The sequence below is a fragment of the Platichthys flesus genome, chromosome 8 (assembly GCF_949316205.1).
Source record: "Platichthys flesus chromosome 8, fPlaFle2.1, whole genome shotgun sequence".
In the NCBI taxonomy this organism is placed as follows: domain Eukaryota; kingdom Metazoa; phylum Chordata; class Actinopteri; order Pleuronectiformes; family Pleuronectidae; genus Platichthys; species Platichthys flesus.
The window spans coordinates 12,144,559-12,160,390 of record NC_084952.1 but is presented as its reverse complement, the minus strand read 5'-3'; the positions used below and the strand labels follow the sequence as shown (position 1 = coordinate 12,160,390).

At 43.4% G+C, this 15,832-nt stretch overlaps 2 protein-coding genes across 4 annotated transcripts; one reads left to right on the top strand and one right to left on the bottom strand.

Moving 5' to 3' along the window:
• The first annotated feature begins 1,095 nt into the window (after window positions 1–1,095).
• crybb1l1 (crystallin, beta B1, like 1) lies at window positions 1,096–2,782 on the top strand. The gene is made up of 6 exons (XM_062393820.1): window positions 1,096–1,155; window positions 1,359–1,456; window positions 1,547–1,665; window positions 1,743–1,875; window positions 1,960–2,102; window positions 2,186–2,782. Exons 2-6 carry the CDS (start codon window positions 1,364–1,366, stop codon window positions 2,355–2,357), a joined length of 660 nt encoding a protein of 219 aa, XP_062249804.1. The 5' UTR covers window positions 1,096–1,155; window positions 1,359–1,363; the 3' UTR covers window positions 2,358–2,782.
• Window positions 2,783–3,279: 497 nt separating this feature from the next.
• On the bottom strand, window positions 3,280–15,822 carry cabp2b (calcium binding protein 2b). 3 transcript variants are annotated; one of them, XM_062393850.1, is made up of 7 exons: window positions 15,734–15,822; window positions 14,728–15,006; window positions 5,322–5,352; window positions 5,101–5,235; window positions 4,619–4,728; window positions 3,981–4,128; window positions 3,280–3,891 (listed from the first exon to the last, which is right to left on the bottom strand). In XM_062393850.1, the coding sequence occupies exons 1-7, from the start codon at window positions 15,815–15,817 to the stop codon at window positions 3,866–3,868; spliced, it is 813 nt and encodes a 270-aa protein (XP_062249834.1). In that variant the 5' UTR covers window positions 15,818–15,822; the 3' UTR covers window positions 3,280–3,865. The 3 variants fall into 3 exon arrangements, with proteins under 3 accessions (XP_062249834.1, XP_062249836.1, XP_062249837.1); XM_062393852.1 differs by lacking the exons at window positions 14,728–15,006; window positions 15,734–15,822 and adding exons at window positions 7,275–7,481; window positions 8,606–8,994; XM_062393853.1 differs by lacking the exons at window positions 14,728–15,006; window positions 15,734–15,822 and adding an exon at window positions 8,606–8,994 and having other exon boundaries at window positions 3,283–3,891.
• Between the last annotated feature and the right edge of the window lie 10 nt (window positions 15,823–15,832).

The following is a 15,832-nucleotide window of genomic DNA, read 5'->3' as shown; positions in this document are numbered from 1 at the left end:
GGGGAGGGGACTGGGTCGGTCTGGATGGATGGATGGATGGATGGATGGATGGACGGACGGACGGAGGGGCAGAGGGACAGTAAATGTCACAGAACACCATCTTAGTGGCAAAAAACACTTAGTGGCACCATCAAGGATCCACACATGTACATGAGTGTGCACAATGGTGGAGACTGTGATTTAACGTGACCATCGTTTTTCACTATAAAGTCTAGGGAACAACCACATGTCTTTTCCACTCCACAGACTCATTAGTAAAGTTCCCCAACAGGCACATTCCAGTTGCCCAATTCTACACTGCATAATAATAACATTCCCAGTTTGGGATCAGTAAAGTCTATCTATCTATCTATCTATCTATCTATCTATCTATCTATCTATCTATCTATCTATCTATCTATCTATCTATCTATCTATCTATCTATCTATCTAGTTTTTTTTTAAACAATGCAGCCCTGTCATCTCATGTGTGTCCAGAAGTTATTGTGTTGATGTGAATCTGTTTTCAGTGCAGGTGAGAATCACAGAAACCTCCAAAACTAAGTAGTGAAACACTTTATTCAGATTTGTGTACCGGGCATGAATGATTCTCTGTGACATCTATCAAATAACAACTCTCAACAAATAAGACCCACAGAGGTTAAACCTGAACATTCAGAGCTAGAACTGAAGAAGCCTCTTGGTCGAGTGTTGAAACGTCCTTAAGAAACACAAGCAAGTCCGGGCGCATGTTGAACACTCCTGAAGTTACTCTGTATGTGACTGGAAACAAGTTGTCGCATGAAACATTCCTTTTAAATGATATTAGCTGTCGCCATTTGATCTGAAACCCATCATTTGAAGCGACATTACTAAAGCAACAATCAAGTCCCTGTGAGATTACAGGAAAATAATCTGAAATATAACATTTTGGACAACTTTTCAAAGTTCCACTTGGACTGTTCGTCACAGGACCGTCCTCCCCGGCCCACCCTCTCTGTCCGTCCCTCTCTGATGATGTGGGGTTTCTTTTGTCTCCCCTCTCTGACCTCAGCAGGTTTGTTTCTCTTCCCATAATCCCTCTCCTGTGGGCGCCAGCGTATAAAAGGGACGGGCGCCCTCTGAACCGCACACACTCTGAGTGAGTCTCGTCACAGGCATCGAACCAACAGACCGGTAAGGTACACACACTCACATCCACTGTAAACCTGCGGGGTGTGTGGGGAGACAGAGCAGGAGGGTTGGACTGGAAATACAGATGATCTATCTAGCACAGTTTTAAATACATCGTGTATCATTCCCTTCTGTTGCATCCTTCTATTTCCATTTGTCACATTATTGTACCGTCTCTCATCCTTCCTGTGTTTCTTTCCACCCAGTAAACATGTCCAGTGGAGATAAATCCAAGACTTCTTCCCAGACTGATGGGAAGGCTGCTCAGAGCAAGAAGTCTGAGATGGGAATGATGTCCTACAAGGTGAGCGGCTCTCACGAAGGCTCAGATACAGTCATGAAGCAACATTCAGTTTGTCACACTGGCTCATCTGTGCACATCTGTCTCCCCCAGATGTACGTGTTCGACCAGGAGAACTTCCAAGGTCGCATGATCGAGATCAGCAACGAGTGCATGAATGTGTGTGAGCTGGGCATGGACCGCGTGCGCTCCCTGCGCGTTGAGTGTGGACCGTAAGTATCTCAAAGAGGAAGTTTGTGAGTCTGTGGCTCCGCACGGAATGCTCACAACGTGTCGTTTTCCCCTGCAGCTTCGTGGGCTTTGAGCAGATGAACTTCTGCGGTGAGATGTACATCCTGGAGAAGGGAGAGTATCCCCGCTGGGACTCCTGGAGCAACAGCCAGAAGAACGACTACCTGCTGTCCTTCAGGCCCGTCAGAATGGTAAAGCAAAAATTCACCCCTTCATGTTTTTAGTTTCTCTTTTGCTTCAAGCGCTTCCCTCACCTCAGTGTTTTTCTCTTCCAGGACCCCGAGAAGCACAAGATCTGCCTGCACGAGGTTGGAGAGTTCAAGGGCCGCAAGATGGAGATCATGGACGATGACGTTCCCAGCCTGTTCTCCTATGGCTTCACCGACAGAGTTGGCAGCATCATTGTCAGCTGTGGAACGTGAGTCTCTGGTGCTGTTGAATAAATACGGTGGTTTGCCGGAGCCCAATGTTTATTCTTAAATGTTTCCTCCTTTCCTCCAGCTGGGTGGGATACCAGTTCCCTGGATACCGTGGCAGCCAGTACCTGCTGGAGAAGGGCGACTTCAGGCACTTCAACGAGTACGGTGCCCGCCATCCTCAGTTCCAGTCCGTGAGGCGTATCCGCGACATGCAGTGGCACCAACAGGGCTGCTACACCATGGCCAACAAGTGAGGCTCAGGGAAGGAGAGAAAGAGAAAGAGCGGAGGTGAGGGAGAGGGGCGGAGGAAGAGGGAAAGGGGGAGAGATGTCTGAGGCCTTCACCTCGGTACGATCTGACGCAGTGAGGGGAAGGGTGAGGATCTAGATCTGCCCCATATCAGAGACAACACCTCAGTGGAAGGACCAGCTGGAGCATGTAACCATCCTCCTTTCCTCTCTGTCTCTACTTTTCTCTTTCTCCCCTATGGGCTGAGCTCTACTTTCCCCCCTTTTCCCCCTTTTTTTAGTCCCTCACCCCGTTCCCCTCCACTGTCCTCTGAGACACCAACGAGGGAAACCCAACGCCTCGTGCTGTTTTACACACACATGATTCTCAGCTCAGGGTACGATGCACCATGGGGAACTGAATCCCTTGAGCCCCCCCCCCCCCCTTCCCCCTCCTCTTCTTGCCCTTCTGCATTGCACACCCTCTCTGCTGTACAGAATCCTGGCCAAGTTTTCAATAAAAAGGAAAATCTTGATTTCAAACAATTCGTCTTTGGTTTTTATTCATGATGAAATCACCTGAATACAAATGTTGATGAGCAAAACAGGCAAATGAAAGTGTGTGTAATCATTAGTCAGTCATTACTATGGAAGGATAATCAATCAACAAATATCATTTCATGCTTGACTTCAACCTTTTCATATAATTATTCTCAGGATATTAAAGGTAACATTTAATTCAAGTTACAGTGAAAATCTGTGACTGCAACCTCTTTGAGACTGTGGTTGATTTGACTGTTTGTGGCCTCAAACTGGGAATCTGCCAGAATATAAGAGTGTGAGTTCAGGGCCTAGTGTACATAATAACAGTTTGTATTTAGACATATATATATATATATTCACAGTAGTTATTCATTACAAACTTATTGGTTGTGTATGTGTTCAATTTTAAACTTGTTTTTCAGAAGTAACACCTCTCTTTCTATGTTCTTCTCTCCAATGACAAGTGAACTATTCTAAACTCTTCTCAACTATTCTCTATTCTCTTTGTTTACTCTTTACAGTGTCAATGCTTTCGCTCCATAGGCCACAAAGCTCCTCTCTTGCCTTGTGACTCCATGTTTGCTGTTATAAACTCTGTATACATGGAGCCTCATCACCTTGTTGAAATAATCTTCACAGTCCTTAAATGTTGGTGCTTCTCTTTTATTAGAAAAAATCTTAACACTTTTACAAACAAGATTTGAACACTTAAACAGATGAGTAGAAAATACATCTAAAAGCACAAAGTCATCAACGTTGTCTATGAAGCTCCTGATATGTGTCACAGCTGCTATAATGCTTCGTGTTTGTGTTGCACTTCAGACGTGGAGAGTTTATTTTAATTATTTTTTACTTTATTCCATATAAAAATATAGTTTTAGATGCAAGACTCTTAAGAGCAGATGAAGAATGTGCACGCGTCGTGTGTGTTCTCGCCTCCAGCTGTTGCATAATGTTGGTCTCTCTGTCGGACGTGTGAGCAGCTGAGCCGGTCAGCGGGACATCATTCGCACAAACTCTGAAAACACACAGAAGCAGGGAGGAAGATGAGGACGAAGGTTGCTTTTATAACGAGGTCTCATACACGCAAAGAGATTTCCCTCTTACCCTCAAAGTCCACCAGACCGTCTCCGTTGAGGTCGACGTCTTGGAGGATCTCGTTGATCTCTCGGTTGGTCACCTGTTCCCCCATCAGCTTCTTCATGGCCTCGCGCAGCTCCAGTAAACTGATCTGGCCGTCACCGTTGGAGTCGAACTGGAAACAAAGAGAAGCAGGAAACAGGATTACAACAAAACCGACTGAACTATTTTTGTGAGTCGCGGTGGAAGGGTGGGGTCCGAGGAAGAACCCATTCAGCTTTAGAGCGAGTTCACTTTTTTGAACGTTGTGAGAAAGAGTGTGTGAAACTTGATTGAATTTAAGGGCCCTGGTGGAGTTAATTGCGTTCCATTCTAGTGTTTTTATATTATCAAACTAAATACACCAGGGAAATGCATCAGTTTGCTCTCTGGGCTTTAAGTTGTTTCTCCTGGAATGATCTCGGTTAAAGCTGAAAAAGGTTATTTTGATTTTGCCTATAGCGGGAAACTTGACAGCCTCGTATGCAATCTTGCTTCCTCGACGTTCTCATGCGACTCAGATTCATAACACATGTTTTGTCGTAGCAGAAAAAAACCAGAGGAGTTGCTCCAAAGGCCTCGATGCACCGAGAGCCAGTTGTATTTAACGGAATGTGAATCCTGACCTCTCTGAATGCATCTCGCAGCTCCTTGACTCCAATCATGTCTGCCGTCTCTGCCAGCATCTTAGGTCCCATCAGCTCCACAAAGTCTTCAAAGTCCACTTTAGCCCCACCTACAGGACACACAAGCACACAAACACACACAAAGTAAAAACTAAGAACATTATTAAAACTGAACTGAAGTGCTTTAGCAGTAAACACAGGTGAGTGAATTCTGTTATAAAAATCATGCATGTAGTTTTTAATTTTTTAAGTTCCATGAGTTTAATCGTTCTTGTTCTGTTTTGTTTTCCTCTCTTCTATTATTTCTGCTCTTGCTCTGTCGTGTCTTCCACTGTTATGCTCTTATTGTCTGTTTCTTATCGTTCTGTTTCTGATCTGCCTTCTTCTTGCCGTTCTTGTTCTGTTCCTGCTCTTTTCTCTTGTGATTTGTGATTTGTTGTTGTTATTGTCGTGTTGAGGTGTCGGGCTGCTCTTCCACTCACTGATCATCTGGCTCAGCTCAATGAGCTCCATCTCTGTGGGCATGAATCCCATGGCCCTCATGCACTCGCCCAGGTCCTTGTGACTGATGTAGCCCTTTTTGTTCTTGTCATACTCCTCAAACGCCTCACGCAGCTCTGGATAGTAAACACACAGTGATATGTTCAGAGGGGATTTGTCCCATTGAGCCACAGTGTGATGTGCTGTGGATAAAAGATCTCACCATCAATCTCCTCTGGTCTCAGCTCTCGGTCCTGTCAGAGGGAGAACAACCACACATTAACCTCTCACCGTAAAAGACTCACAAACTGGAAATATTTGATTCTGCACACAGAAGTAAACACTGATTAAACTCATCATTGCAGCAACACTGAGCAACACAACCATCTAAACACACATTCACCACGACACAAGAGCACATTGAGCCGGGAAGAAATGAAACACAAACACAAGACTCAAGTGATCAAAACAACACCAGGAAATATGAAAAACAGACTATTATAGTATTAACTTATCATTTATTTTCATTATTCAAGAAATATGAATAATGATTGAGAAATATTATTAAAAATATGTTTTCAGTTACGTGTGACAGAAGTCATGGAGTCAGACCAGAGTCTGGATCATGAGTTGAGAATGTTTGAGAAGTGATGGTTTATTACTATTCCAGTCTGGGTTTTACGATCATTCTCATTTGACCTGATGAGGAGACGAGATGGTGATTTAGTGCAGTGCTATATCAAAGGTGTCCACTAAGCTGCATCAGGCGAACCAGTAATGAAAAACTGTTTAAAATCTAAATCTATGAGGATTAGATTGTGAAACACAGTTTGATATATGGACATTTCCGTAGTGTAAATCACCAGTGGGATCCAGATTATTTAAGGGTGGTTGCCAGGCAACCAACATTTAGAGATTAGGAGATCTAGGTGGTTTAGTTAAAGAAACCCTCGGACACTTGTCCGCTGTGGGGACACAAATTGACTGTATCTCCACAGTAACACATGGCACTCGAGCTCTGCACAAAGCCGGCCCATACACACTCACACAATGGAAGTTGAAAATTAAGATAAAAGCTTTACAGAATATAGAACATATATGGGACAAATCCTCTGAGATCATTTCATTTACTGTGGCTGCTCTGATGAAAATAATCTTTTTTTCAAATGAAAAAACTAAAAACACCTCGAGGTCAAAGTGAATTCTAAGAGGACATCCTATAATGTGCTTAAGGCATTGCATTGATTATGTAATGTTATTATCTTGGATGTTTAGGAAATGTAAACTACAGAAGTATATTATTGTTTATTTATTATTGTATGTTACTTTCACCAGGAGGGGGGTAAATGGAAAAAAGCATATTTTTCCCACTAACCATTATATGTGTATACTGTATACTGAGGACAATTCATGTTTTATCTCTGTTGTCCTTTGCGGTAAAAGTATCTAGTCCTTATTATCTATCAATCTATAAGATGGACAATGCATCTCCACTTCTTCTTCTTGTACAAAAATGAAGCCAAAATCTCCCGGATATGGATGCTGTGTTTAAGGCGCGCTGAAAAGGGGCGGGTCAGAACCGAACCCGTAGCCTCCTCAGAAAGACTCCTCCATATGTGGGAGATACATGGAAACCATCTTTATGAAAATGCATACATTTATACCATAACATAAATGATGTCCTATCTTCTAACATGAAGAAGGCGGGATATATGACTTATGACAAGCCATCGGGGGGGCGATCACTTTTGGGGATCTGTGAGACTCTGTATACATCTTTATAGGCAGTCTATGCTTTTGACATATTACATAGTGCAACTACAGCACACTGACTGTCAAGCAGGGAACCAAGAGGCTTCAGGGGCCTTTTCTGCCTAATGGGTTGTAAATCCAGCCCTGTCCTCCGAATCACCTTGTGCAACACATTTTAAGAGCACGACTCCACAAAGCCAGTCAATAGTTTTCCATGGAACTGATCGATCGACCTCTTTGGGCATGTGTGTCGGGTGACAAGAGGTTTGGTCTTCTAACCCTGAGGGAGGGATGACACAGTTTAGGGAGGCTCAACCACGACGTGGGGAGGAAAAATGAATCGAAATGACCGGGGAAAGAAAAGTTGCACTGGGGTTGTGTGAGTTTCACAGTGTGCACACTTTGTGTTTTTTCTTTTACATACGAGCATCTGAGAAAAGCCCTGTTTGAGGAAGATGCAGGCCGGGCCCACAATGTTGTGCAGCAGGTTGCAGTTCTTCACCAGAGCACCGAAAGGATCCTTGAATGGCTTATCCTCCACGTCCTGATCCACCTCCTCCTCTCCCTCTGGCTGCAGACCCTGCTGGCCCACTGCCCCCACTTTGTCCTGCTGGGACCCCTCCATTACCCCCTTCAGAGACAGACCAGGTTGTTAACCACTCTCACTGACAGACACACGCTGCCTCTGGGACTGTTGTCTTTACACATAGGAAGAAAAACAATCCTATCTTTTAAGGAACAGGGTTAAGACCCTCTGTTTTCCCCGCCGTGCACACATTAGATCGAATTTTGCCGTAAGCCTGCGTTACATAAGCTGCTTATTATTTCAAGGCAATCCACTCACATCAGATATTATCCTCGCTGCGAAAAACCATCTTGATCTCAGCGTTCTCCTTCTTTGTCCGTCCTATTGCAGGTCTCACAACAGCGACATCACTGAGTTCATTCTGCCAAGTGTCATGACACTATCACAGCTACACACAGGGCGTCCTTCATTACAGACTCCTGAGCGGGTGAACTTTAGTGCAACTACGAAGGAGACGGTGTATACGAGAAAGTTCAAAACAAACTATTCTAACACCTACGTTTGCACACAAATATATAAGATCAATAATAATAATTTTAATAATAATAATAATATCTTAACTTATCTTATAAAACAAGTATTAGATTAAAGCAAGGTGACCAGTGAGATTGGGTAATTTTTCGAAATAAACAGTTTCAAAGGTCAAGAATTAACTTCCATGCTCAGAGTTGTGTTTTTTAGTCAAGCACAGTTAATTATTACATTTTATATAATATATAGGGTATATTTCTTGACCGTATCTTGATTTAATAAGAATATGAGCAGATATATACAAGCATTTCTTTCTGCATGAGCGTTTTCAGTAGAGTAAAGACTGTTTGTTTATAGACATTGAGTCTATATCGTGTATACTTATTTTTAAATGTATGACGATGACTGATTGATAAAAATCTATAAATCAAATAAAATGTTCAAATTAATCCTTTAAATATAAATTATTTATCCATAGACATAGATTAACATTTGCTTCAGCCACTACATCATCTAAAGACTGTTTAGACTTGGTTTACACTGTTGAACAACGTGTGATGATGACTTAACAAAAAAAACCTCAAGATTATTTCCCTCAATGTAAATGATCATCCATCTCTGTCTACAGTGAGACGACTGCAATAGAAGAATGACGCTCCAGTCCCTCTAACACCGACGAGAAGAAGAAGAGTTCTTACCTTCTTCATTTTATCTTTCATGGATGGATTGGTGCAGTTGCCCATGACCAACCTTCCTTCTCTCTCTATCACACACTTTGTACTCTTCTTATTTGTCACTTTTTATTTCTCCCTCCTTCTTTTTTCATCTGCTTTGTCTCTTTTGGCTTCAGAGGTCCATCTCCCGCTCAAGCTGAGAAGTTTTAATCGACATTTCTGGGAGTTCCCATGATGCTGCTCGTCACATCTGCCGCCACAGAGAGGAAGACCAGCTCTAATCCACGCACCAGAGATCCTGAGGGACTCCACTCAGATGATCCAACGTCAGGACAAACGAAAGCAGCATGAGACGGAACCACCTGAAGAAGCTCCACTGAGACCAGGTCAGTCTGCGTCTCTTCACTGCTGCAGCATCACTGTCTCCTCTCCCCTCACACTGACCAACACTTATAATCCCCACCCTCTCTCTCCTCCCCCTAAAGCCCCCCCCCCCCCCCTCTCTCTCTCTAGCCTCTCCTCCTCTCTATCACTCACATGTTGCAGCAGGGCTCAAATTACTTCATCTAAAGTGCAAAGAGTTTTAGGGAGCGAGAGTTAAGAGGACATCAACACACAGGGATTAATCCCTGCCATTCTTAGATTAAAGAGGAAGATAGGGTGATAAAAAAGAAGAGCAGGAAAGGGATATAATGGGTGGGTGGAAGAGAAGAATCAAAAAGGAGCAGAGAGTGTGCTGTGGCCTGCAATTGTGTCACTGTGTTGGCCGCCAGAGAAGTCACCTCCTTTCAGAACAGAAGACACAAACAGTGGGACACAGATAGAAATCTGCTAAATGTTGCTCTATATTCAACTTAGTGCCACCAACTACCTGCATCACATGTATTGTTTATTTGTGGTGGGGAAGAATCCTCACTGTGGGAGAACATAGTGTGCGTCAGTGCTGAGCGCACCCCCAGCCTCTTCTAATCAGCCGGGCTGTATAAGGCACCTGAAAGCCTCTGTCTGTCTCTCTGCTGGTGGCTGGTTATACAGGTATATGAAGGATGTGACTCTCTACCCGGCCAGGCTCCTTTACTGTGGCTTGCACACTCGATTCACTGCCTCAAACCTGCAGGTGACCTGTTGTCCTGTCTGTGTGAGACACATGCCAGTACTGGAGGTGGTTGTGTGTTTTTATGCAGATGTGTAGATTATGGTTATATTCCTAATTTCTATATTTACCTAGCTGGGAGGCTAGGCTCTCCGGGTGAGGTCCCCACGTAACGCATGTGAGAAGAGCGTTGGGTTGACCTTTGCTGCTGTGAGGCACCAGAGGTGGGTAACTGGTGGCACATCTGGGCACTCCTCTGGTTAGGCTGCCTCTCCACATGTGGCCTCAGCTCACATCTTCCATTCCTTACTTTGTTTTTTTTATAGTTTTAAGAGATTTCTTACGAGGATTTTAGAGTAACGTAGTAAAATTTAAATGGATTCTGTTTGCAGCAAATAATAATTTTGCCTATTTGATTCCCCCTTTCAGTTCCAGACTATATTGTTAAGTTGTCAATAAAATGTTCATTGTGATCACTGCCTCTTATCAGAAAGAACTTGTGTAATTCCTCACAATGAGAGAATTGTCCTCACAATGTTTCACACCAACTTGAGGGGATAGACATTTCATCCTAAGTTTAGTGTGAAGTTAGTGGTGGTCAAAGTAGAATGAAGTCGTTGAGTCCAGATTCCTTGGTTTCTCAGATAAACAATGTTTGCGTTTGTTTCCCACAAAATGTTTTCCCCATTCAGATTCTTTTAAAACCTCAAATTAATGAAAAGAACGGACTCATCACAGAAAGAGACGTTACGCAAGACGATCAGTCAGAGTCTCTGTCCCTGGTGTCAGAGTCGTCTGGGGTCACGCTCAGCAGGAGTCCGAGGTGTTCTAAGTCCTCGCTGGATAGATGAATAAATACAAAAAAAAGGGTGACCATTAAAATCACACGCCGGGGTTAGGAGTGCAGTGATAAGTGATCGGCTGAGCTTGGACAAAGCATCTGTCAACAAATCCCTCCAAAAGCAGATTGGTTATTTTGCTTCCTAGAGTACACCCATATGGAGAGTACAGCTTGTGTGTATCCAATGTCCAACTGGCACACACTTGTGTAAGTACTGTTGGATATGACGGTCTAAATATGATGTACAGTAGAGATACACGGACACTAGAAATCATAATTTCTGGGAGGGGATTGGCTGCAGCTCCCCCATGACCCTCAAAGGACAAGTGGTGTAGATGATGGATACTGGTTTACTGTGTCATCTATCTATCTATCTAATCCTGTGAGTTGTAATGTTTTGTGAATAAATGTTTGACTTCAAGTGAATTTTGATTTTCTATATAAAACATATTGTTCCTCACCTCAGACAAGTGATTGAAGTAATGCAATTGTTTTTTTTAAACTCCCCGGGGAAACATTGACACAATCACAGTTGCAGCATCGACCTGCAGGGACTTATTCGTTTGGCCTCTTGGGGCAGCAGAAACAAGTTGAAGACACCAAAGTGACGTTTCAGCTTTTGAGTTGATGCATGACCTAGGCTCTCACTCTTAGGTCACACACACACACACATATCCATTCTTCAGAGGACATTACATTAACTTATATTGATTTCAAAGAGACTTTACTAACCCTTAACCAGACCTTAAAATGTCTACATACTTTAAGAGATGCAACAGAACTAAAAGAAGGGTGACAAAGATGATCAAAATTACGACGACACAGACCTGAGAAAAGGTTGAATCAGAAAAGTAAAAGGAGGACTCCCAATGTCACAGAACAAAGATAAAAAGTGGCTTTCCTTTCAGAACTAGTCAGTCTCTTGTAATGTGCAGCAGTCACCACCAGAGGCCACTTCAGGACAGCTCTACTAACTGGGGTTTTGTGCGACAGCTGCTGCAGTGAGGACCTCGGACTGATTCAACCTCTATATTTAGCAGTACTTCTGCACGGATTGAGCCTTCAGTGCCTGGCGTGCAGCTTAAGAGCAACCACTGTAAATGAAATGCTACCGGGAAAAAGTTTTTAAGTAGAAACCGGCTGTTTGAGAGGAGAAACTCTTAATTGTGAGTGATCTCGCTGTATCGCAGTATGAGCTCAATCTCTTTTAAACCATCTAATCCTCAAGCTAAATATTAAGATGAATATTACTCCCAGATTACTGCCATATTCAGTTTTCTGACACCCACTACCTACTTTGTCAGTTTTCTGCTCCACAGGATAGTTTAATTAAATAAACTTGAAAATAATGTCAAAACAATGTACTTTTATATGATTTCTTTTTAATTTATTTGCTGTTGTTTACACCGAAGCTCTTTGGAACTCTTCCAGAAAACGTTCACAACTGAATAAAGACTCTTGAATGAATTTTAATATCACATCTGAAATATGATGAGAGGATTACGTCAGTGAACATATGTGTTTGTATTTATAGAAGCACCATTCTTCTTTCATCGACCAGTCAAAGTACCGGTCCCGTTCTCCCATTCACCCATCGCTTCTATATGCGCTGCCTTCCCTGTCGCCCACCATTCACACTTAATCAGCACAAACTTTCAGGGCAATTTGGGGCTCAGTATCATGCCCAAGGGCAGAGGAGCTGGGGTTAAGCAGTAGCGTTGTACCGGATTATACATAGATGTGTTTCTTGTATTCTACCGTTCATGTTCGTAGTCCACTGCCAAAGCAACTTTAATTAAACCTCACTAATAAATAAGAATTTAGATCAGGGGTGCCCAAACTTTTATCCCGAGGGCTAAATGCAGAAAAAAATATGAAGGTCTGGGCCACTCACGCCGCCCCCCCCCCCCCCCCCCCTTCACAGCAAAGCTACGCAGGCCTCACACAGCCCCCAAGGCTGTGATTGGCCTGCTAACTACATCCTTTCCTGAGTCATATTTCCAGTTTCATGCGCCATAATACCAGCAGAAACCACGGAAGATTAGAAGAACGAATATGGATCAAATAGAAGATTTTTTTTTTCTTTTTTTTTTGATGCGGGCCAATTAAAAATGGATGGCAGGCCACAGTTGGCCCGCGGGCCTTAGTTTTGACACCCCTGATTTAGATCCTTCTGAAATGGGCCACAAAACTAACATGTAAACTTTAAGTTAAAAGCTGTTTAGTAGAAATGAACTAGATTGTGTTTGTGTTCCAGATGTATAGTGAAATATTATCAGCTTCATACAAAACAACCAGATGAGCTCCACATCAGCAACTTCAGGTTTTCAACAAAACTGACACCAGCACTACATGAATAACTCATGACACAACTGATACCATTAAGCCTGATTCATTACCTGCGTGATTCGGTCGTGATGTGTGTCTATGCACACAGACACACACACTCACAGACACACACTAGGGCTTACGTTACTGGGTTTCGGTTTTGATTGTCTCCAAGTATCAGCATTGAATGACAGTGATTGTGCTTGTGTGTGTGTGTGTGTGTGTGTGTGTGTGTGTATGTGTGTGTGTGTGTGTGTGTGTGTATGTGTATGTGCGTGTGCGGATCTGGTGTCACATGTACTTTAGGAGTGTCCAGTAACAAGAGCTGTCATTCAGAGAAAGATTAGAACAGGTCAGATAGATGGAGCGTGGAATGAAGGAAGGAGAGAAGGAAGGAAATGAAACATTTAGAAATAATAGTAATGGGATTTTATTGGAGGCTCTTTCGAATGAATCACCATCAGTTCATTTAACTGAGCGTGAAGAGCGTGCGCAGAGCAGATGATTTTTAGTGGATATTTAACAAAGTGAAATCTGCTCCCATACAACACACCCACAATGTAAAGTTTAAAGATTCAAGTTTAAAGATTCAAGTTAAAGTTTCATATTGGCCACTTTCAGAGGTTTATGTTATTAGAAACATGTACATGATTTGCCTATTCTATATATTATTAATAATATATATTACTTTAATCTATACTAAATATAATTATAAATCAATGACATCAAGAGTTTTGAAATAATGTTTATTTTTTTATTTTTTTCATGAAAGTCTTTAAGCCCGTCTGTCTCAGTTTTCACTCGTTCGGTGAGGAGGCCGAGGGTTTGTGCTTATGCCACATGTTCACAGTCGATGACTCGTGTGTTACACACAAGCTTCACACAACAACAGATCCTGAAAGACCCTCGAGTGAAACAAGACTAATCTCCTCTTCCGCCTCGACTCCTCTCTCCCACTCACTCACTCTTATTTTGGATCACTTACATCACAGCTGACATCACGTTTATTTTCTCTTTACATTGATTCCCTGTTTCTAACTGGGCTCATCGTCATCATCATCATCATCATCATGACCATCATCAGCATTACCCCCCAGAGTTTGCTGACGTGATCAGGTGGATGGGAGTCTGTGAGTGTGTGTTTGTGTGTGTGTGTGTGTGTGTGTGTGTGTGTGTATGTGTGTGTGTGGGGGTGGGTGGGTGAGCATGTGATTGTTTGAGGTTTTCACTTCTGTGTAATCTCTTTTGATTTCATTTTCAGACACACAAACACAAACACACACACACCACTTTGTCACACCACATGTCTGCCCCCCCCGAGGGTGACAGATGCTGTAACAGTGTGGCCTTACCATGCCGTGTCGCGTGTCCCTGCTTAACATGTGAATTATGGGATGACACTCGATACCGAGCTGATACACTGGCTGCACAGATAGGGTGCTGGCCGACCAAGGCCATATCAGTTACGGATTACACTTAATGTTTCCCAAAGTAAAGGAGCTTAAAATCCGCTCAAACACACGCCATCTCCGTCCTTGTAGCTTTATCCCTGAAGGGGTGCAGCTCCCGCCATTACCGGTAGGAGGGGGGGGGGGGGGGGGGGGGTCAAGGCAGAATGATAAATGTGTGTTTAGCTATAATGACAATGTGACGTGTCAGATGACACACGTCGGGGGGAGCTGCAGCACAGCCAGGTGCTCAGTCTGAACGGGAGGTCTAGGGTTTCAGCTGTGGCGAGACATTCAATCAGCTGGAGAACTTGATGCAGCACAGACACACAAACACACACACACACACACATACACACACACACTCACATGCACTATCCAGAAATGCCCACAGATGAACCCATGACTCCCTCTCTCTGCAGCAGGTGGCTCCTACCTGTCCAAACACAGAGTCCACCATGGGCAGCAGGTCGACGGGCTCCACCACCTCCTCTTTCTCCCGCGCGCCCCTCTGTCGACCCTCCATCATCTCCTCCAGCCTCTCCTCCAGAGACTCCCCATCCTCTGCCGTCTTGGCGAACTGAAGGACCCGATTGGATCTCTGATGGCGGGCAGGCTGAGGAGGGGCAGCCTGATCTCCTCCGCCGCCTCCTCCTCCCTGCTCGTTGGTCCGATTCCTCTGCTTCTGCATCTTCTTCTTGATGGCGGCCTGCACCTGAGGGGGGTCAGAGGGGTAGAGTGTGTTCAGTCTCGCACACGTCATGATCCGTCCTGGTCAGCTCCGCTCCGAGTCGACCACACACACCAATTCTTGGGCTGCACCATGAACTCGCTCACGTTTAACTCATTTAACACAATTTATATCTCATGTTGTTTACTGATGTGTTTTTTTTTTACTTTCAACTCATCTCATATTTTCTTTCTTACCTTTATTACATGTTATCTTATAACATCTTATCTTATGTTATGTCATCTCATCTTATAACATCACAACTAATGGACACACCGTTTTTGTACATATGTGCACAAAGATGCAAAATGAAGTGTTGAGTGGTTCAGACGTCTTGGTATGAAAACCTTCTGTGTCTACTTGAGAATTCACTGTGACCCTTAAAAATCTCATTAACTGTTTATCTAAATGACCTTCTCGATAAAAATGCCCAAAGCCCGGGAGCCTTTTAATGGACGAGGTTCTGATATCTAAATGCATGTTTTTTTGTTTTTTTTTATCAAGACTTAAATAGACTTCCTTAGTCATAAAGGGGCATTTGCAATAATTTCATTCTTCTCACAACCTTAACTCCTGCACAAAACCTAAAATATGTATATTAACACGACAGCTTGACAGGTAAAATAACACACATGAATACTTTGCACACACAAACACACACAAATGCACAACAATATAATACATATTGCCAGAGAAACACTCACACACTCACCTGTTTTGCGCTCCTCTCTTGTGGGGCGCTCATCCCTGCAGGACCGCCTCCTGTGGCGGACGAGTCTCTTCTGATCATGAACATCTCGGTGTCACAGGC

What these genes read in the sequence shown, in the direction of transcription:
- cabp2b (XM_062393850.1), bottom strand. Translation starts at nt 15,817, where the DNA reads ATGTTCATGATCAGAAGAGACTCGTCCGCCACAGGAGGCGGTCCTGCA. An exon ending in TGGACTCTGTGTTTGGACAG is followed by an intron (nt 5,353 to 14,727) that starts GTAGGAGCCACC and finishes TCCCTCTGACAG; the next exon opens with GACCGAGAGCTGAGACCAGA. An exon ending in GAGACCAGAGGAGATTGATG is followed by an intron (nt 5,236 to 5,321) that starts GTGAGATCTTTT and finishes TTTACTATCCAG; the next exon opens with AGCTGCGTGAGGCGTTTGAG.
- crybb1l1 (XM_062393820.1), top strand. Translation starts at nt 1,364, where the DNA reads ATGTCCAGTGGAGATAAATCCAAGACTTCTTCCCAGACTGATGGGAAG. An exon ending in TGGGAATGATGTCCTACAAG is followed by an intron (nt 1,457 to 1,546) that starts GTGAGCGGCTCT and finishes TGTCTCCCCCAG; the next exon opens with ATGTACGTGTTCGACCAGGA. An exon ending in CCTTCAGGCCCGTCAGAATG is followed by an intron (nt 1,876 to 1,959) that starts GTAAAGCAAAAA and finishes TTTCTCTTCCAG; the next exon opens with GACCCCGAGAAGCACAAGAT.